Below are 21,873 nucleotides of genomic sequence, written 5' to 3' on the forward strand. Positions count from 1 at the left end.
ATACATTGTAGGTTGATGTAATACTATATGGTAATGATACATTGTAGGTTGATGTAATACTATATGGTAATGATACATTGTAGGTTGATGTAATACTATATAGTAATGATACATTGTAGGTTGATGTAATACTATATGGTAATGAAACATTGTAGGTTGATGTAATACTATATAGTAATGATACATTGTAGGTTGATGTAATACTTTATAGTAATGATACATTGTAGGTTGATGTATTACTGTATGGTAATGATATATTGTAGGTTGATGTAATACTATATGATAATGATATATTGTAGGTTGATGTAATACTGTATGGTAATGATATATTGTAGGTTGTTGTAATAATATACGATCATGATATATTGTAGGTTGATGTAATACTGTATGGTAATGATATATTGTAGGTTGATGTTAGATACATTGTAGGTTGATGTACTACTATATGGTAGTGATACATTGTAGGTTGCTGTAATACTATATGGAAATGATACATTGTAGGTTGATGTAATACTTTATAGTAATGATACATTGAAGGTTGATGTATTACTGAATGGCAATGATATATTGTAGGTTGATGTAATACTATATGTTAATGATATATTGTAGGTTGATGTAATACTATATGATAATGATATATTGTAGGATGATGTAATACTGTATGGTAATGATATATTGTAGGTTGTTGTAATAATATACGATCATGATATATTGTAGGTTGATGTAATACTGTATGGTAGTGATACATTGTAGGTTGATGTAATCCTATATGGTAATGATACATTGTAGGTTTATGTAATACTATATGGTAATGATTCATTGTAGGTTGATGAAGATCACAGACAAATGGAGCCTTATATGGACTGTGACCTCACAGGAAACACCAACATTCCTGTACAACAGGACATGCAATTGTAGGTTGATGTAATACTATATGGTAGTGATACATTGTAGGTTGATGTAATTCTATATTGTAATGAAACATTGTAGGTTGATGTAATACTATATAGTATTACATCAACCTACAATGTTTCATTACAATATAGAATTACATCAACCTACAATGTATCACTACCATATAGTAATGATACATTGTAGGTTGATGTAATTCTATATTGTAATGAAACATTGTAGGTTGATGTAATACTATATAGTAATGATTCATTGTAGGTTGATGAAGATCACAGACAAATGGAGCCTTATATGGACTGTGACCTCACAGGAAACACCAACATTCCTGTACAACAGGACATGCAATTGTAGGTTGATGTAATACTATATGGTAATGTTACATTGTAGGTTGATGTAATACTATATAGTATTACATCAACCTACAATGTATCTAACATCAACCTACAATATATCATTACCATATAGTATTACATCAACATACAACGTATCTAACATCAACCTACAATATATCATTACCATACAGTATTACATCAACCTACAATATATCATGATCGTATATTATTACAACAACCTACAATATATCATTACCATACAGTATTACATCAACCTACAATATATCATGATCGTATATTATTACAACAACCTACAATATATCATTACCATACAGTATTACATCATCCTACAATATATCATTATCATATAGTATTACATCAACCTACAATTTATCATTACCATACAGTAATACATCAACCTACAATATATCATTACCATACAGTATTACATCAACCTACAATGTATCATTTCCATATAGTATTACAGCAACCTACAATGTATCATTACTATATAGTATTACATCAACCTACAATGTATCGTTACTATATAGTATTACATCACCCTCCAACGTGTCATTACCATATAGTATTACATCACCCTACAATGTATCATTACCATACAGTATTACATCAACCTACAATATATCATGATCGTATATTATTACAACAACCTACAATATATCATTACCATACAGTATTACATCAACCTACAATATATCATTGCCATTCAGTAATACATCAACCTTCAATGTATCATTACTATAAAGTATTACATCAACCTACAATGTATCATTTCCATATAGTATTACAGCAACCTACAATGTATCATTACTATATAGTATTACATCATCCTACAATGTATCATTACCATATAGTATTACCTCAACATACAATGTATCTAACATCAACCTACAATATATCACTACCATATAGTATTACATCAACCTATAATGAATCATTACCATATAGTATTACATCAACATACAACGTATCTAACATCAACCTACAATATATCATTACCATACAGTAATACATCAACCTACAATATATCATTACTGTATGGTAATGATATATTGTAGGTTGTTGTAATAATATACGATCATGATATATTGTAGGTTGATGTAATACTGTATGGTAATTATATATTGTAGGTTGATGTAATACTATATGTTAGTGATACATTGTAGGTTGATGTCATACTATATGGTAATGATATATTGTAGGTTGATGTTAGATACATTGTATGTTGATGTAACACTATATGATAATGATATATTGTAGGTTGATGTAATACTGTATGGTAGTGATACATTGTAGGTTGATGTCATACTATATGGTAATGATATATTGTAGGTTTATGTAATACTGTATGGTAATGATACATTGTAGGTTGATGTAATGATACATTGTAAATAGATGTAATACTATATGGTAATGATGCATTGTAGGTTGATGTAATACTATATGGTAGTGATACATTGTAGGTTGCTGTAATACTATATGGTAATGATACATTGTAAGTTGATGTAATACTATATGGTAATGATACATTATAGGTTGATGTAATACTATATGGTAGTGATATATTGTAGGTTGATGTTAGATACATTGTAGGTTGATGTAATACTATACGGTAATGATACATTGTAGGTTGATGTAATACTATATGGTAATGATTCATTGTAGGTTGATGAAGATCACAGACAAATGGAGCCTTATATGGACTTTGACCTCACAGGAAACACCAACATTCCTGTACAACAGGACATGCAGATCGATTCTAGTGAGGACCACGTGTATGTCCTAGCCAGTAGACAGGTAATATAGAGATGTGTTAGACAGGTTATAGATAGATCTGTTTGGTGATAAGACAGGTAATAAACAGATCTGCTAGGTACGGTAATATACAGATCTGTTAGATACAAGACAAGTTATATACAGATCTGTCAGGAAATAGACTTGTAATCTACAGATATGTTAGGTGATAGACAGGTAATATACAAAATTTGTTAGGTAATAGATAGTTGATATACAGATCTATTTGGTAAAATATAGGTAAATACAGATCTGTTATGTAATAGACAGGTAATCTACAGATATGTTAGGCAATAGACAGGTAATCTACAGATACATTATATATATAGGTAATAGAAAGATAATATAAAGATCTGTTAGATAACAGGCAGATAATATGAAGATCTTTTAGATTATAGACTGGTTAAATACAGATCTGTTATGTAATTAACAGGTGATATATAGCTGGTGTATAATAAACTTATCGATGGACTGATGAGGTGACCAAAGCAGCATCTGTATAACCTCTGTGCTCTGTATGACCTATCTAAGTAGACAATAATTAATGGCCTGTGTTTTATGACTCTCGCATTGTTACAGGTAGTCAAGTTCCCACTTGGTACATGTGAAATGTACAGCACATGTGAAGCGTGTGTAACAGCAGACGACCCTCTGGTGTGTGGATGGTGTGTGGACCGCTGTACAAAGAAAACAGAGTGTGTCAAACCGACACAGCCCCTGGGCACACTGACAACGTGGAGCCTGGACACCTGTTCTCCTGTCATATACATTGTAAGGGTTCTCAAAATGGCCATGACCTTGAAATATTCATATGCTATGAAACACATATGGATATGAAATGATATGTTTGTGCATGTAAACTTATGCTTGCATTGTTGCAGATGATGAACAAGAGTTATTTAAATGTTTTCTTGCTTAGTCATGGTACGAAAATGTCAATATTAAAACAGGGTTTCGTTTTTTGTAAGGTCATGTCAATGCACCGAACATACATCTACCCCAAACATAAATCTTGTACATGTATGTGAACCATTGATTTATTAGCTCACCGGGTCCGAAGGACCAAGGTGAGCTTATGCCATACAGTGGCGTCCGTCCGACGTCCGTCCGTCAACAACGACTTCTTCTTCTTAACCACTGATTGGAATTTAACTAAATTTGACTGGAAGCATCCCTAGGTTGGGCTGACCTTCCAGGGGGCTGAGGGGCGGGGCCAAAAGGGGGCATTTTGGCTATATTGCTACAAACAACCTCTGTAGAACTATGCACTGGATATCAATCATATTTAATCAGAAGCATTCATGGGAGGCAGGGATTCAAAATTGTACAAATGGTGTGACTGACCCCCGTGGCGGCTGAGGGGCGGGCCAAAAAGGGTTATCTAGCTATATTACTTTAAGCGACTTCTTCTCTGGAACTAAGAGATAGATATCAACCATATTTGACTGGATCCCTAGGTGGTGGGGATTCAAAATTGTACAAATGGTGGGGCTGACCCCCCAGGGGCTGAGGGTTGGGCCAAAAGGGGGCAATTTGGCTATATTGCTATAAACTTCTTCCGTAGAACTATACCATGGATATTGATCATATTTGTTCGGAAGCATTCATGGGAGGCAGGGATTCAAAATTGTACAAATGGTGGGGCTGAACCCCTCGGGCTAAGGGGTGGGGCCAAATACAATTATTACTTGGAAATGGTTGAGATCCCCACCATATAACCATATATACAATTGCTGAGTATAAAGAGAGGAATGCACATTTGCTTCCAGGATGGCCCTAGGGTCTGGCCCCACCCTTGGAGACTTAACCCCTGGGTCATAACTTTGAAACGGTTGAGATCCCCACCCCAAAACTATATATACAAATGCTGGGCAAAAAGAGACAAATGCAGTCATGCTATTAGAATTGATCCTGGGGTGTGGCCACAACCCTAGGGACCTAGTTTCTGAGTCACAGCTTGGAAACAGTTGAGATCCCCATTCCAAACCATACATAAAATTGCTGGGCATAAAAAATCAAATACAGATATGCTACAAGGATTGGCCTTTGGGTCTGGCATATTCCCTTGGATCTCATTTGGAGAATATTTTGCCATGATTGCTTAGATATCCAAGTGAGCGATACAGGCCCTCTGGGCCTCTTGTTTATTTACATGATTAAAAAGCAGATTTTGATTCCTGTAGCTGTTGGTTAATAGACTTAAACCTTTTGACCTTGATGACAGATCACCCCGGAAACTGCTCCTTTAGAGGGACAAACACCTATCACCATCCACGGTCACAACTTCGGGTCAATCCATGCTCAGGAATGGCAGGCTCGTGTAGGCAACTTGGAATGTAAAGTCAGCTACAGAAACTTCACAAGGTTTTTATTTATTTATCTTTATAGGACATACCTATAATGGTCACTGCACGCTTAAATAACTCATTCACATTCACCCATGCATATTCAAACTGAACTTGCCCAGTGTTTGATTTGGTAATTAAGGTTTAAATGTGACTTCAGGGGTGAACAGGTTTATATACATTAGAACAGGTTTTACTGACACAGAAATTTGTATCTCCTTTCCACAGGGGCTTTTGCCTTGTAACTTTGGGAAAATAAGTGATTTTTGAGTCGATTATGGGAAAATACAGCAGAAATTGTCTAGAGGAAGGGCCTTAATAAGGTCCCAAAGTCACCCCAAAATAATCACTGATTTTAAACTTTTAAAATCAAAATTCTCATAACTATTCAGATTCAATGGATAGTCGCTTTGAATTTGAAAGTTTCGTACTACATCTGTGGTCATGCAGTAGATTGAGGACAATTATCATGGGCTAATAAACGTTTATCACAAAGCTCCTCAGGGATCATAACAAAACAAGCTTTTGAATATGAATGTGACATAAGTGTGAGGACCATTCAATCACTGTTGACGGGCTAAGCCTGAAAGTTTGGACGTAGAGTGACTGTAGCTATATATTTGATGTGACATAAGTGTGAGGACCATTCAATCACTGTTGACGGGCTAAGCCTGAAAGTTTGGACGTAGAGTGACTGTAGCTATATATTTGATGTGACATAAGTGTGAGGACCATTCAATCACTGTTGACGGGCTAAGCCTGAAAGTTTGGACGTAGAGTGACTGTAGCTATATATTTGATGTGACATAAGTGTGAGGACCATTCAATCACTGTTGACGGGCTAAGCCTGAAAGTTTGGACGTAGAGTGACTGTAGCTATATATTTGATGTGACATAAGTGTGAGGACCATTCAATCACTGTTGACGGGCTAAGCCTGAAAGTTTGGACGTAGAGTGACTGTAGCTATATATTTGATGTGACATAAGTGTGAGGACCATTCAATCACTGTTGACGGGCTAAGCCTGAAAGTTTGGACGTAGAATGACTGTAGCTATATATTTGATGTGACATAAGTGTGAGGACCATTCAATCACTGTTGACGGGCTAAGCCTGAAAGTTTGGACGTAGAATGACTGTTGCTATATATTTGATGTGACATAAGTGTGAGGACCATTCAATCACTTTTGATGGGCTAAGCCTGAAAGTTTGGACGTAGAATGACTGTTGCTATATATTTGATGTGACATAAGTGTGAGGACCATTCAATCACTGATGATGGGCTAAGCCTGAAAGTTTGGACGGAGAATGACTGTAGCTATATATTTGATGTGACATAAGTGGGAGGACCATTCAATCACTGTTGACGGGCTAAGCCTGAAAGTTTGGACGTAGAGTGACCGAGGATATTAACATATCATAGGCTAAGTTATATTATACCAAAACAATGAAATACTATAAATCATGGACTTATTAATAATGCTTATAAACACACACCTAATGTAAAACTTAACCATAGACTAATTTGATGATACTAAATCAGACTAGAACATACTTATGCATGGGTTAAGTGCTAAACATGCTTCAAATGATACTGAATTGAAGTTTAAATGATATACTAAATTAAAAGAAGTGATTGAAAAACATACACAAAGTGATGTAAATAGAGGGCAAACTTTTCTCTCATTCCTGTATGTGTAGGACAGAATTGTCCAGGGTAAGAAAGGGGTGTAGGAAATTCTAGCTTAACCCTTTCACCCCTATGTAACTTTCATAAACTCTACCATACATTGATCTGGATGAATCCATTATGGTCTACAGTGGTGAAAGGGTTTAATTCACTTTCATGTGTCATCAGGAACATTCCGATGCCGTAATTCGGAAATTTCAACACTTTTTAGTTGTTTCAGAGCTCATTCTGGTGATGATAAATGAATAAAAGAAAAAACTCCTCCATGCCCAAAAGGATATAGGGAAATTTGATCCTAAGGATTTTCAAAATGCTGCAAAACCCTTGGCAAGTCTCGGCTTTTGCCCAATATGAAAACCCCTCGGATGGAATTTCACTATTCTGCAGCCTTTGGCATGGAAGAGTCATATCAGACTCAATAAAATGGATATGTAAATATACTCCTTAAATGTATATACAATATAAATCAGCAGGTATCAAGATAACCAGTTTTAGTTTTACAACAGTTGACTCAGTCAGTTTATCATTTCAGTCTAGTCTGCATTGCTCCACCAGTGACGATGGCTGAATCACTACCTGTGTCTGTGAAAATTTCTGACGACACAAAAACAGGAATCAAGTATAAAATCGAGGGGACTTATTCTCTGTCGACAGCTCTCTTCCACTACAAGGTAGGAATATAGAGTTTCTGTATCGCCCGATATATCACAATATCGTGGTATCACAATACTACACGCATACGTATCGCAACGATCAAGTACAAAATAGACATATTCTCTGTCGACAGCTCTCTTCAACAACAAGGTAGGAATATATAGTTTCTGTATCGCCCGATATATCACATTATCATGGTATCACAATACGATACGTATCATAATACTACACTCATACGTATCGCAACGATCAAGTACAAAATTGACATATTCTCTGTCGACAGCTCTCTTCAACAACAAGCTAGTAACTGGGTATCTGTATCACAAGATAAAACAAAATACCATGTTATCACACTAATACACCGGGCTAGACAATAAGGCTTTTCTGACATACTGAGACCAGTGAAATCTCCAGCTGGACTGGTAGTTCTAAAAACCGCTAGTATGATTGTCTTAATATTGAATAATTTGCACATTTACTAGTAAAGTTTGAAAGTAATACCCTGATTGCCTAGTTGTATTCAAAATTACTTAACAGCCTGATACACTCACAGTACAAACCAGAATGCCACAGTTAATTCTACAATGATGAGACAAATATTATAAATTAAGACTGAGTATTTTTCCGATTGAGACTACCATAGATAAAATATATTTCCAATATACTAGCTGTAGTGAATATTAAATCATTGTTAATATATTTTAAGCAAGTATTACTCCTTGTCTCTAGTCGCCAAAGATGGCCAACTTTACGCCCAGTTTTGGACCAATGTCTGGTGGAACAATCGTGGTTATCAAGGGAGATAACCTAGATATTGGGAAGGACCGTTCTGTGAGGGTAGCCAACGTTCCTTGTATTTTGAAGAGGTAAGTGTCTTTATCAAAATGGACCAGTGATCAGATTTGCTTCTGTATAACTTACTTATGTTCCAAAATAAAAATTATTTTGGTTTTATGTTCGATTTTATGAATAGCTATACTTTGCATTTTTTCAACACTGTCTCAAGATTAAAAATACATGTATATCTTTACTTTACAGCTTACATACTGTGTAACGTTCACTTTTTGTTACTAAGATTTACATATAATTAAGAAAAATGCATTATTGATTAGATTTCAATCTCATGTTCAATTCAAGATTTCCTTAACTACAGAAATTGTGAAAATAATCAATTTTGCTGCAGTCATAATTCCAATAATATTGTAATACTAATATTTCCAATTTTCGATTCACACAAAAAAAATGATATATAATGAAATTTATTTGTCTACCTAATTATCCTACCCATGTTGATGAATGCCTAATATCTTATGAATCCAGAGCAGTTATAAAAAATGACTTTCCATTGTTGATGATACAGTCACAACATGACCATGATTACCTGTGAGACGACAGCCTGGACACCCGGAGGAGGGGCCGGCCGAGTGGTCAGCGGCCCGGTGGAGGTCACTATAGACGGGACAAAATTCCCCATCTATGCAGATTTTACCTATATGACCGATTCTACCATCTCTAATGTGTCCCCACCACGATCTATTGCCAGGTCAGCCCTCACATCGATTCAGATGCTGTTGCTACCCAATGTCATACATCTGTAGATGGTAGACAAAGTATTCTTTTATAAAATAAATTATCATACAGTATGTATAACCAAAATCATTTCTGAACTGGCCCTGCATGTTTGGTACTGAGGTCCAGACCCAGTATGTATAACCAAAATCATTTCTGAACTGGCCCTGCATGTTTGGCACTGAGGTCCAGACCCTTTGCAGTCTTAGAATCCCTGGTTCCAATACCTGTGTCAGGGACTTCCTTCAAACCTCTGAACAAGGTCAAAATATATTTGTATAGATATATTGTTTATCAGTTTTATATCCACATAACTGAATATTACATCAAATATTTCTTGCTTGTGTCAGTCTTGTTTGTGATTGACACATCATTGTAATTCTGACCTGCATAAGTCTTATTTTCACCTGTGCAACCTTTCCATTTTTGGGATTCAAGATGGTCACTATAGCCTCTGATTGGCTGAGATAATAGCAGATATAACTAGAGTTCCACAGCTCTGATTTTGTTGTTACTTTGTGAAAGTGATATATAGGGAATATACTCTATGTAAACGACAGACTTTTAAATTTTGAAATTCAAAATGGCTGCTATGGCCTCTGATTGACTGAGTTATTTAATACTTCAAGTGTCAAGCAGGGAATATTAGTATGCCTGTAGTTCTATAGTTCCTTAGCTGTGTAACTTTTACCTGTATAATTCTTACTTAAGTACAGTGTAGCTTTTTACTCTATTGGTGTTTACAGTGGCGGTATCAACCTAACTGTGAAGGGGACAAATTTACACATCGTGGCTGATCCTCAGATAGGAGTCACGATTGTCAAGACCCAGAAGACACCTCCCACCAAGGTCAGACATTAATCCTATTAACCTTTTTTAAGTCCTTGTACGATATACTGCCATTTACACTAACGCTTTTGGTGGTCATGCATAAACAATCTACATCTGTATTGCAAAATAGACAACCCTATACACAGTTTATTTCTTTATTACACAAATAGACCTTGCCGTATACGTCTATTATTACAGAAATGTAAAGCTGCTGCTAATGGCCGCACAATGTACTGCCCATCGGTCAACATCACCGGCTATGTTGATGAACAATTCCCTATCCGGTCAGAGGAATATCACATTTGGTTCAAAATGGATGGCATCAAAGAACTTGATCAGAAGAATTTTGTCGACCAGGGATGGGCAATATTTCGATACTATCCCGACCCCAACTTCTACAAGTTCAGTGACAGTGGGCATTTGCGTTACATGGATATCACGGAGACAAATTTGGAAATTAAGGTAACTGATTTTAATGACCTTTTAATTTTGCTACAGTGCCGCTCATTACTATCTTTGCCACTGGAATGCATCGCTTTGTAGAAAATTCTCCAGATAAAGTAACAATAAATCATACAAGATTTTTGTTCAATCTCAGTAGCCCGTAATTCATAAGTTTTGAAAAATGTGTAATTTTAATATTTTCGACATATATACATTTTTATGTTATAAAGTGGACCTGGTATTGATACATGTTATAGGGAGAGCACTTAAACCTGGGAATATCTGTTGGGGATATGGCCATCAGGGTAGGGAATATTCCATGTAACATCACCAAGCTAAAGGACACCTTCCTGCACTGTACCGTACATAACAGACCTACCGAGGCTTCCTCCCAGAAATACCGTGTCACAGTGAGTTTCTCTATATTTTACTTTTTGTAGGCCTCTGGCCTTGGAAAAGAGCTCGAATGACCAGCTGCCTTGAAATTCCAGAACTTGATCATGTTTAAACAGAATTTAGCACTATTGACTCACTCTTATAAATGCAGTTCAAGGGCTGAATTCTGCTGCATACATGGTTTTACTATTTGCTTAAGATTTTTTGTCAGTGTCAAAACATTCCTGGGTGGTCTGGTGGCGCATTGGATAGTGCACTTACCTTTCACCAAGACGGCCGGGGTTTGATTCCTCTTTACGACTTGAAAAGGTTTGGGGTCACCTGCCCGACCACTCCGGTTTTCTCCCACAATAAGACCCTCTACACGTTAACATCTGGGCCAACAAGAGTAATTGATATAAGTTCACATAACTTGTTTCGTAATTGTTGTAAGATAAATAAAGTTTAAATTTATAAACATTCATAAAGTGTTACTAGATGGTTAGGAAAATCATTGAGCTGAAATCAACGTGTATTTAAGATCAGATCAACAAACCATAGTACACAGGGATTATGAATCAGACTTTGAGCCTATATATTTATTATATCTAGATATACATGCATGTGTTAAATTGATCTCTGGAAATTGTCCTGTGAATAAAAGGAAGTGATTATAACTTTTTTTTTTTTTTCAGGTCACAGCAGGTGGTATAAAGACAGATATTGGATTTCTGGTCTTCACCATGACAGACGACGCAACTCCAATCATGACCATCATTCTCGTTGTAACCGCCATCGTTGTTATTATTCTTGTCATCATCTTATGTATCGTTTTGAAGAAAAAGCAAATGTTCCTATTCAAAAAGCCATCAGATCCTTACATGGCTCACTACATGGCTGTCCGCACAGAGGCTAATGGCCAGAGGGTTATTGACAATCAGAATCAAGCCAATGGTTTGTATATACATAATAATGAAATTATTAAATTATTAAAAATCCCAATGTTTAACAAAATTTATCTGAAAAAATCTTAAAAATCTCTTACTTTTCTTTTCATGTTTGATCTGTTTCAAATTGACATGTTTTCATCAATCAAAAATCACAAAGTAAGCAAAAAGTTTTGCAGCAGACATTTCATCTCTAAAAACCTTCTTCATGTTACCGGTATTTAACAAATTCTTCTTTTAAAAATTGGAAAATCAAATATGTCAAAATAAAGAAGTTCTCATAAATCCTAGTCGAAGTGTTATCTTTTACAGTCGTCAAAATCTAGACAAGGTAGACAATTATTCTGTTGGCAAAGTGTTTTACTTTGAAAAGTACTTGATGATTTACAGAAAAGTGCTTATTTTGACAGACTATGCAGAACAGCGGATGTCAGAGAGCGGAGCAGCAGCCTCGCTTCTGTCGGGTATCGATGATGACACACTGTTGGTTCTCCGAGACAAAAACCTTCTAATAGAGCGAGAGTGGCTCACCCTTGGAGATATCCTAGGAAGAGGTCAGTAATTGTAATTTATTCTAGGAAAAGGTCAGTTTTGTTTCTTATATCAGGAAAAGGTCAGTATGTGAATTGGTTAGGTGCTTAATGTCCGAGTTGTAGAATCATTGTTATAGGAATTTAATATTAATGACTGTTTTATTTAAAACGTTAAATGTTAAATTATTTTTATGAAGATTTATTTAATTGAATTCAGCTAAGGTAGAGAAAACGCGAAATTAAACTTCACAGTTTAAAGTCATTCGTTGACATCATACATTTACTGTGGACAAATGTTCTTATTTCAGGTAACTTTGGCTGTGTACACCAGGGCTATCTGACCCTCCCAGGGGCCAAAGGAGACACGCTGGTCGCAGTCAAAACATTACACAGTAAGGAACTGATCACTGTACAATATACAGCATTTGATATAGCGCCCTATCTAGCTAACATAAGCCACTCTAAAGCTGGAAAGTTTTGCCCAGTCAAATATACACCCTGTGCCAATAAAATCCATGTTCATCTATATATATAGTGTTCATTTCACCATCCACATGTAATTACTATATATCGCATGATATGTACTAATATTCATTGTCAAGATAAAAAACAAAAGTTAAACTGGTGAAAATTTCTGAGTAATGAGTATCACAAACAATTTTTTTTGTAACGATTGTATGTTTTGCACTCCTAAAGCATTCTGATGTTCAATCTTGAGATCTTCCTCCATCTCCTTCCTTCTCTGATGTGCTAATAAGTTAGACGATTATCTGTTAAGACCTGCTGTTAGTCTACTGTGTTGTTGATAAGTTAGACATTTATCTGTTAAGACTTGCTGTTAGTTTTACTACAGTTCAAGCATACTTGACTGCTGTGTTGTTGATAAGTAAGACAATTATCTGTTAAGACCTGCTGTTAGTCTACTGTGTTGTTGATAAGTTAGACAATTATCTGTTAAGACCTGCTGTTAGTTTTACTACAGTTCAAGCATACTTGACTGCTGTGTTGTTGATAAGTTAGACAAGTGCGTGATTAAGCCTACGAATCACCTAATTTACTTTATCACTCGATAACATTAAGCACTACATTTCTTAGTCATATGAAACACTGATATCACTCAATATGTTTGTAGATGACAGTCCAAGAGAAATTGATGTTCAGAGTTTCCTTGAGGAGGCCATGCGTATGAAAGATTTCCACAATGACAACGTACTGACCCTGGTTGGAATCTGTTTCGGAATGGATGACATGCCCTTGGTTGTGCTGCCATATATGAGCCATGGTGATCTCTTAACCTATATACGTAACGAAGAAAATGTAAGTATAGTTGTCTGCCTTCTCTTTAACCCTTTCACCACTGTAGACCATAATGGACTCATCCAGATCAATGTATGGTAGAGTCTACTAAAGTTACCTAGGGGTGAAAGGGTTAAGTGACCTTACATAACTGCAACAACTTAATTAAATGTTACTACCTCTGTCTCGGTCTCTTATACTTTGACTAAAATGTAAATAAATCTCTTTGTCCTCTTATCGTATACTGTATACTTATTTAAGCACACTCAAAACTTAGTACATTATCAAACACCCACAATATATGCAATAGAAATCTATATAGTTGCAGAATATAGAGCAGTCATAATTAGTGTATTATTTCAAGGATGAAAGCACTGAAATAAGTTTACCACTAATGTATGTATGTTAGCAATATACATACACAAAGATCAAAGTCGCTATACCTTCTCTTAGCCTATTTACACAAAGACCACATTGTTAGTCTCTACCTTCTCTTAGCCTATTTACACAAAGACCACATTGTAAGTCTCTATCTTCTCTTAGCCTATTTACACAAAGACCAAATTGTTAGTCTCTACCTTCTCTTAGCCTATTTACACAAAACCAAATTGTAAGTCTCCACCTTCTCTTAGCCTATTTACACAAAGACCAAATTGTAAGTCTCTATCTTCTCTTAGCCTATTTACACAGAGACAACATTGTAAGTCCCTACCTTCTCTTAGCCTATTTACACAAAGACCACATTGTAAGTCTCTACCTTCTCTTAGCCTATTTACACAAAGACCACATTGTAAGTCTCTACCTTCTCTTAGCCTATTTACACAAAGACCACATTGTAAGTCTCCACCTTCTCTTAGCCTATTTACACAAAGACCACATTGTAAGTCTCCACCTTCTCTTAGCCTATTTACACAAAGACCACATTGTAAGTCTCCACCTTCTCTTAGCCTATTTACACAAAGACCACATTGTAAGTCTCCACCTTCTCTTAGCCTATTTACACAAAGACCACATTGTAAGTCTCCACCTTCTCTTAGCCTATTTACACAAAGACCACATTGTAAGTCTCCACCTTCTCTTAGCCTATTTACACAAAGACCACATTGTAAGTCTCCACCTTCTCTTAGCCTATTTACACAAAGACCACATTGTAAGTCTCCACCTTCTCTTAGCCTATTTACACAAAGACCACATTGTAAGTCTCCACCTTCTCTTAGCCTATTTACACAAAGACCACATTGTAAGTCTCCACCTTCTCTTAGCCTATTTACACAAAGACCACATTGTAAGTCTCCACCTTCTCTTAGCCTATTTACACAAAGACCACATTGTAAGTCTCCACCTTCTCTTAGCCTATTTACACAAAGACCACATTGTAAGTCTCCACCTTCTCTTAGCCTATTTACACAAAGACCACATTGTAAGTCTCCACCTTCTCTTAGCCTATTTACACAAAGACCACATTGTAAGTCTCCACCTTCTCTTAGCCTATTTACACAAAGACCACATTGTAAGTCTCCACCTTCTCTTAGCCTATTTACACAAAGACCACATTGTAAGTCTCCACCTTCTCTTAGCCTATTTACACAAAGACCACATTGTAAGTCTCCACCTTCTCTTAGCCTATTTACACAAAGACCACATTGTAAGTCTCCACCTTCTCTTAGCCTATTTACACAAAGACCACATTGTAAGTCTCCACCTTCTCTTAGCCTATTTACACAAAGACCACATTGTAAGTCTCCACCTTCTCTTAGCCTATTTACACAAAGACCACATTGTAAGTCTCCACCTTCTCTTAGCCTATTTACACAAAGACCACATTGTAAGTCTCCACCTTCTCTTAGCCTATTTACACAAAGACCACATTGTAAGTCTCCACCTTCTCTTAGCCTATTTACACAAAGACCACATTGTAAGTCTCCACCTTCTCTTAGCCTATTTACACAAAGACCACATTGTAAGTCTCCACCTTCTCTTAGCCTATTTACACAAAGACCACATTGTAAGTCTCCACCTTCTCTTAGCCTATTTACACAAAGACCACATTGTAAGTCTCCACCTTCTCTTAGCCTATTTACACAAAGACCACATTGTAAGTCTCCACCTTCTCTTAGCCTATTTACACAAAGACCACATTGTAAGTCTCCACCTTCTCTTAGCCTATTTACACAAAGACCACATTGTAAGTCTCCACCTTCTCTTAGCCTATTTACACAAAGACCACATTGTAAGTCTCCACCTTCTCTTAGCCTATTTACACAAAGACCACATTGTAAGTCTCCACCTTCTCTTAGCCTATTTACACAAAGACCACATTGTAAGTCTCCACCTTCTCTTAGCCTATTTACACAAAGACCACATTGTAAGTCTCCACCTTCTCTTAGCCTATTTACACAAAGACCACATTGTAAGTCTCCACCTTCTCTTAGCCTATTTACACAAAGACCACATTGTAAGTCTCCACCTTCTCTTAGCCTATTTACACAAAGACCACATTGTAAGTCTCCACCTTCTCTTAGCCTATTTACACAAAGACCACATTGTAAGTCTCCACCTTCTCTTAGCCTATTTACACAAAGACCACATTGTAAGTCTCCACCTTCTCTTAGCCTATTTACACAAAGACCACATTGTAAGTCTCCACCTTCTCTTAGCCTATTTACACAAAGACCACATTGTAAGTCTCCACCTTCTCTTAGCCTATTTACACAAAGACCACATTGTAAGTCTCCACCTTCTCTTAGCCTATTTACACAAAGACCACATTGTAAGTCTCCACCTTCTCTTAGCCTATTTACACAAAGACCACATTGTAAGTCTCCACCTTCTCTTAGCCTATTTACACAAAGACCACATTGTAAGTCTCCACCTTCTCTTAGCCTATTTACACAAAGACCACATTGTAAGTCTCCACCTTCTCTTAGCCTATTTACACAAAGACCACATTGTAAGTCTCCACCTTCTCTTAGCCTATTTACACAAAGACCACATTGTAAGTCTCCACCTTCTCTTAGCCTATTTACACAAAGACCACATTGTAAGTCTCCACCTTCTCTTAGCCTATTTACACAAAGACCACATTGTAAGTCTCCACCTTCTCTTAGCCTATTTACACAAAGACCACATTGTAAGTCTCCACCTTCTCTTAGCCTATTTACACAAAGACCACATTGTAAGTCTCCACCTTCTCTTAGCCTATTTACACAAAGACCACATTGTAAGTCTCCACCTTCTCTTAGCCTATTTACACAAAGACCACATTGTAAGTCTCCACCTTCTCTTAGCCTATTTACACAAAGACCACATTGTAAGTCTCCACCTTCTCTTAGCCTATTTACACAAAGACCACATTGTAAGTCTCCACCTTCTCTTAGCCTATTTACACAAAGACCACATTGTAAGTCTCCACCTTCTCTTAGCCTATTTACACAAAGACCACATTGTAAGTCTCCACCTTCTCTTAGCCTATTTACACAAAGACCACATTGTAAGTCTCCACCTTCTCTTAGCCTATTTACACAAAGACCACATTGTAAGTCTCCACCTTCTCTTAGCCTATTTACACAAAGACCACATTGTAAGTCTCCACCTTCTCTTAGCCTATTTACACAAAGACCACATTGTAAGTCTCCACCTTCTCTTAGCCTATTTACACAAAGACCACATTGTAAGTCTCCACCTTCTCTTAGCCTATTTACACAAAGACCACATTGTAAGTCTCCACCTTCTCTTAGCCTATTTACACAAAGACCACATTGTAAGTCTCCACCTTCTCTTAGCCTATTTACACAAAGACCACATTGTAAGTCTCCACCTTCTCTTAGCCTATTTACACAAAGACCACATTGTAAGTCTCCACCTTCTCTTAGCCTATTTACACAAAGACCACATTGTAAGTCTCCACCTTCTCTTAGCCTATTTACACAAAGACCACATTGTAAGTCTCCACCTTCTCTTAGCCTATTTACACAAAGACCACATTGTAAGTCTCCACCTTCTCTTAGCCTATTTACACAAAGACCACATTGTAAGTCTCCACCTTCTCTTAGCCTATTTACACAAAGACCACATTGTAAGTCTCCACCTTCTCTTAGCCTATTTACACAAAGACCACATTGTAAGTCTCCACCTTCTCTTAGCCTATTTACACAAAGACCACATTGTAAGTCTCCACCTTCTCTTAGCCTATTTACACAAAGACCACATTGTAAGTCTCCACCTTCTCTTAGCCTATTTACACAAAGACCACATTGTAAGTCTCCACCTTCTCTTAGCCTATTTACACAAAGACCACATTGTAAGTCTCCACCTTCTCTTAGCCTATTTACACAAAGACCACATTGTAAGTCTCCACCTTCTCTTAGCCTATTTACACAAAGACCACATTGTAAGTCTCCACCTTCTCTTAGCCTATTTACACAAAGACCACATTGTAAGTCTCCACCTTCTCTTAGCCTATTTACACAAAGACCACATTGTAAGTCTCCACCTTCTCTTAGCCTATTTACACAAAGACCACATTGTAAGTCTCCACCTTCTCTTAGCCTATTTACACAAAGACCACATTGTAAGTCTCCACCTTCTCTTAGCCTATTTACACAAAGACCACATTGTAAGTCTCCACCTTCTCTTAGCCTATTTACACAAAGACCACATTGTAAGTCTCCACCTTCTCTTAGCCTATTTACACAAAGACCACATTGTAAGTCTCCACCTTCTCTTAGCCTATTTACACAAAGACCACATTGTAAGTCTCCACCTTCTCTTAGCCTATTTACACAAAGACCACATTGTAAGTCTCCACCTTCTCTTAGCCTATTTACACAAAGACCACATTGTAAGTCTCCACCTTCTCTTAGCCTATTTACACAAAGACCACATTGTAAGTCTCCACCTTCTCTTAGCCTATTTACACAAAGACCACATTGTAAGTCTCCACCTTCTCTTAGCCTATTTACACAAAGACCACATTGTAAGTCTCCACCTTCTCTTAGCCTATTTACACAAAGACCACATTGTAAGTCTCCACCTTCTCTTAGCCTATTTACACAAAGACCACATTGTATACAGTATATGTCTGTGTGGGTTGTTATGGGTGTCAGGTTGTCGTCAGGTGTGAAGTTACACTGTACATTTTACATGTACCTAATGTATAAGTAAAGAAGTAACTGCAACAGTGCAAACACTATTTTTTTGTTAAATTTTTGAGACATTCCAACCCCTTGTCATGAGCACTAAACAATTAATCACACAAAGATACAGAACAGTGGAACCCTAGATATATAAACAAAACAGTTTTTGGTAATGTCAGTATAATATGTTATCCCTTCCTGATATTACATTTAGGTTATGATATTTATTATGAACCTTTTCACCCCTATATAACTAGTAGACTCTACCATGCACTGATCTGGATCAATCCATTAAAGTCTACAGTGGTGAAAGGGTTAGACAGTACAATTTCTTCAGGACCAATTATGTATGTTACAGTAGTTTTATTTTTGGTTAGGTAAAAGGAGTTCTTGATTACGAAAAATATTTTATTTTTCTTTACTCATAAAACCCTGAACTGAAAATTTTATTTTCAATTCAGAATCCAACTATAAAAGACTTGATTGTGTATGGAATAGACATAGCACAGGGAATGGACTATCTCTCCGGACTTAAGTTTGTTCACAGAGATCTGGCCGCCAGAAACTGTATGTAAGTATGAAGCGGTTCGGCCCCACAAACACCTGAAAACCAAAGTAGAGTGATTTATGCCATATGTATGCTTGTACTAAAAGTCCCTCCTTTGTAGGAGAACCCTTAATATTGAGGTGATAACACGGCCCTCTCTGACACTCCCCAATCACCGTCACCGCTCCGTGGTGATTTTAGGGATTACTATTTACAAACACAACCACACTCCGACACCAGCTAGTAGGGATTGATGGTAGGACTGCTTTTCATTGATGGAGTTAGCCATAGTGCATGGAGAGAACCTCATGGTGTCGCATGAGAGATAAGGCTGGGCTCTATGACCAATCTATCAATCATTCAACTTTATTTCTCTTGACAAAATTATAAAATATACAGAGAAAGCATATTTACAACAGTATACAATATCAAACGTAATTAATATGGGTGACAAATTATGATATTTTTTAAAATAAAATTTGACGTTTAAATTTACATAAATTTCTTAAAATTTAAACATCAAAACACTGACATTGGTCTTCGGTCCACTAGTGGCTACGCATCAATGAACATCTAGTACAGAGTGTTAGACCACTGTGCCACCAGAACACCCATATTTTGAAACCAAAACCAAAACCAAAATCTATGTTGTGTTCACATGTGTTTCAAAGGTTTTTCCACAAAAAAAATGTCTTGCCACCTAGTTTATGAATACCATTATAGTATTTGATGGAAGCTGTGGCTTCCTACTACTATGACCATCACATTCCTGGCATTCCTCTCTGCCTCTCGGTGATATCAATTGGTGAGCAGATAGTGTGCCTTTTTACAAAAATGTGTAAGATAATCAAGTTCAGTCCCTTGTTTAAGCTGTCATACCCTGGCCTAGGGGTGACAGAGATATCTTGAACAGGTAAAACGGGAAACCATACATTCAATCAAAAGTTGGAGAAAACGTAATCATTGGTCATATCGTCGTATTAATGCCATTCATTAAACATTGCTGAGCTGTGTTCTTTTGGAACCTTCATTAAAGTGATCTTCCTCACATAATTCTATCCCCGCTGTTTAACAAAGTCACTTGTAAAAAACATCATACTTTGGGTTGAAATATCATGTTTTTACATCATCTTTATTTAACTCATTTACCCCTGAAATTTCATAATGCACTATTGCAACCTTTGAACTGGAAGAGCTCGAATGAGTCTTCAGGGGTGAATGAGTTAAATCATTTTCTGTAAACTGTACTACTATAGTAGTAGCTTATCTTTGAGGCACTGACTGCTAGGCTTATGATACTGATAACCATATCTATGTTTGTAGGTTGGATGAGAACTTTAAGGCCCTAGGAGCTGACTTTGGTCTGTCCAGGCTTATGATTCTGATAACCATATCTATGTTTTTAGGTTGTATGAGAACTTTAAGGCCCTAGTAGCTGACTTTGGTCCGTCCAGGCTTATGATACTGATAACCATATCTAGGTTTGTAGGTTGGATGAGAACTTTAAGACACTAGTAGCTGACTTTGGTCTGTCCAGGCTTATGATACTGATAACCATATCTAGGTTTGTAGGTTGGATGAGAACTTTAAGGCCCTAGTAGCTGACTTTGGTCCGTCCAGGCTTATGATACTGATAACCATATCTGTGTTTGTAGGTTGGATGAGAATTTGTAGGCCCTAGCAGCTGACTTTGGTCTGTCCAGGCTTATGATACTGATAACCATATCTAGGTTTGTAGGTTGGATGAGAACTTTAAGGCCCTAGTAGCTGACTTTGGTCTGTCCAGGGATATCTATGAGCGGGACTACTACAGCAGTGACAACAAAAAGAGTAAACTACCGGTCAAGTGGATGGCCCCAGAATGTCTCGAGAAGGGCAACTATAACTCAAAGTCAGATGTGGTCAGTGGGATGTTTATGTGCAAAAACATGTGTTTGTTGCTGTACCCTCTATCACAAAGAATATAATGTATATTCAGTATTAGATCAATATTTCTGGAGAGCACAAAAAATACTGAAAGAGCTTTCTTTTGACCTTCTCACTCATGGAAAGACAATCAGTATAAAAAAATATTTCAAGCAGCATTTGTTGAGACATTCTTGTTTGAACTTTTAATAAGCAATGATGATAAATTATAATCCTCTATAAATGTTTGATTTAAGTTTCTTATGTTCAATTGTGCCTTTATTTTCCCAGTGGTCCTTTGGTATCTGCCTGTGGGAGCTAATGACAAGGGGAGTTAACCCTTACCCAGAGGTCGATAACTGGGACGTGTTGAGATACATCAAGGCGGGTAGAAGGATGCCACAGCCTCCATTCTGTCCCGATAGTCTGTAAGTAAGCTAAAGGCCTACCTGTTAACTGCATTATAGCAATTCAATAAAAGAAGCTCTATTTAATCATTTAAAAATGTGTTTTACCTGGGTCGCATTTGCATATCCTGGTTGAAA

General features: G+C 36.8%; 1 protein-coding gene across 4 annotated transcripts in view; it reads left to right on the forward strand.

Annotated features, from left to right (window-relative positions):
- LOC110462240 (hepatocyte growth factor receptor-like) overlaps window positions 1–21,873 on the forward strand; it is a 33,628-nt gene that overhangs the window by 9,251 nt on the left and 2,504 nt on the right. For all 4 annotated transcript variants that reach the window (XM_021516120.1, XM_021516118.1, XM_021516119.1 and 1 more), the window contains exons 4-19: window positions 2,931–3,062; window positions 3,639–3,830; window positions 5,284–5,423; window positions 7,625–7,763; window positions 8,476–8,612; window positions 9,107–9,289; window positions 10,062–10,164; window positions 10,345–10,608; window positions 10,848–11,000; window positions 11,661–11,919; window positions 12,323–12,466; window positions 12,754–12,837; window positions 13,578–13,762; window positions 19,338–19,447; window positions 21,162–21,324; window positions 21,620–21,756. In XM_021516120.1, coding sequence (XP_021371795.1) covers window positions 2,931–3,062; window positions 3,639–3,830; window positions 5,284–5,423; window positions 7,625–7,763; window positions 8,476–8,612; window positions 9,107–9,289; window positions 10,062–10,164; window positions 10,345–10,608; window positions 10,848–11,000; window positions 11,661–11,919; window positions 12,323–12,466; window positions 12,754–12,837; window positions 13,578–13,762; window positions 19,338–19,447; window positions 21,162–21,324; window positions 21,620–21,756 — 2,525 coding nt within the window. The remainder of the gene's footprint in view (window positions 1–2,930; window positions 3,063–3,638; window positions 3,831–5,283; window positions 5,424–7,624; window positions 7,764–8,475; window positions 8,613–9,106; window positions 9,290–10,061; window positions 10,165–10,344; window positions 10,609–10,847; window positions 11,001–11,660; window positions 11,920–12,322; window positions 12,467–12,753; window positions 12,838–13,577; window positions 13,763–19,337; window positions 19,448–21,161; window positions 21,325–21,619; window positions 21,757–21,873) is intronic.

The sequence above is a fragment of the Mizuhopecten yessoensis genome, unplaced genomic scaffold, assembly GCF_002113885.1.
Source record: "Mizuhopecten yessoensis strain PY_sf001 unplaced genomic scaffold, ASM211388v2 scaffold10765, whole genome shotgun sequence".
In the NCBI taxonomy this organism is placed as follows: domain Eukaryota; kingdom Metazoa; phylum Mollusca; class Bivalvia; order Pectinida; family Pectinidae; genus Mizuhopecten; species Mizuhopecten yessoensis.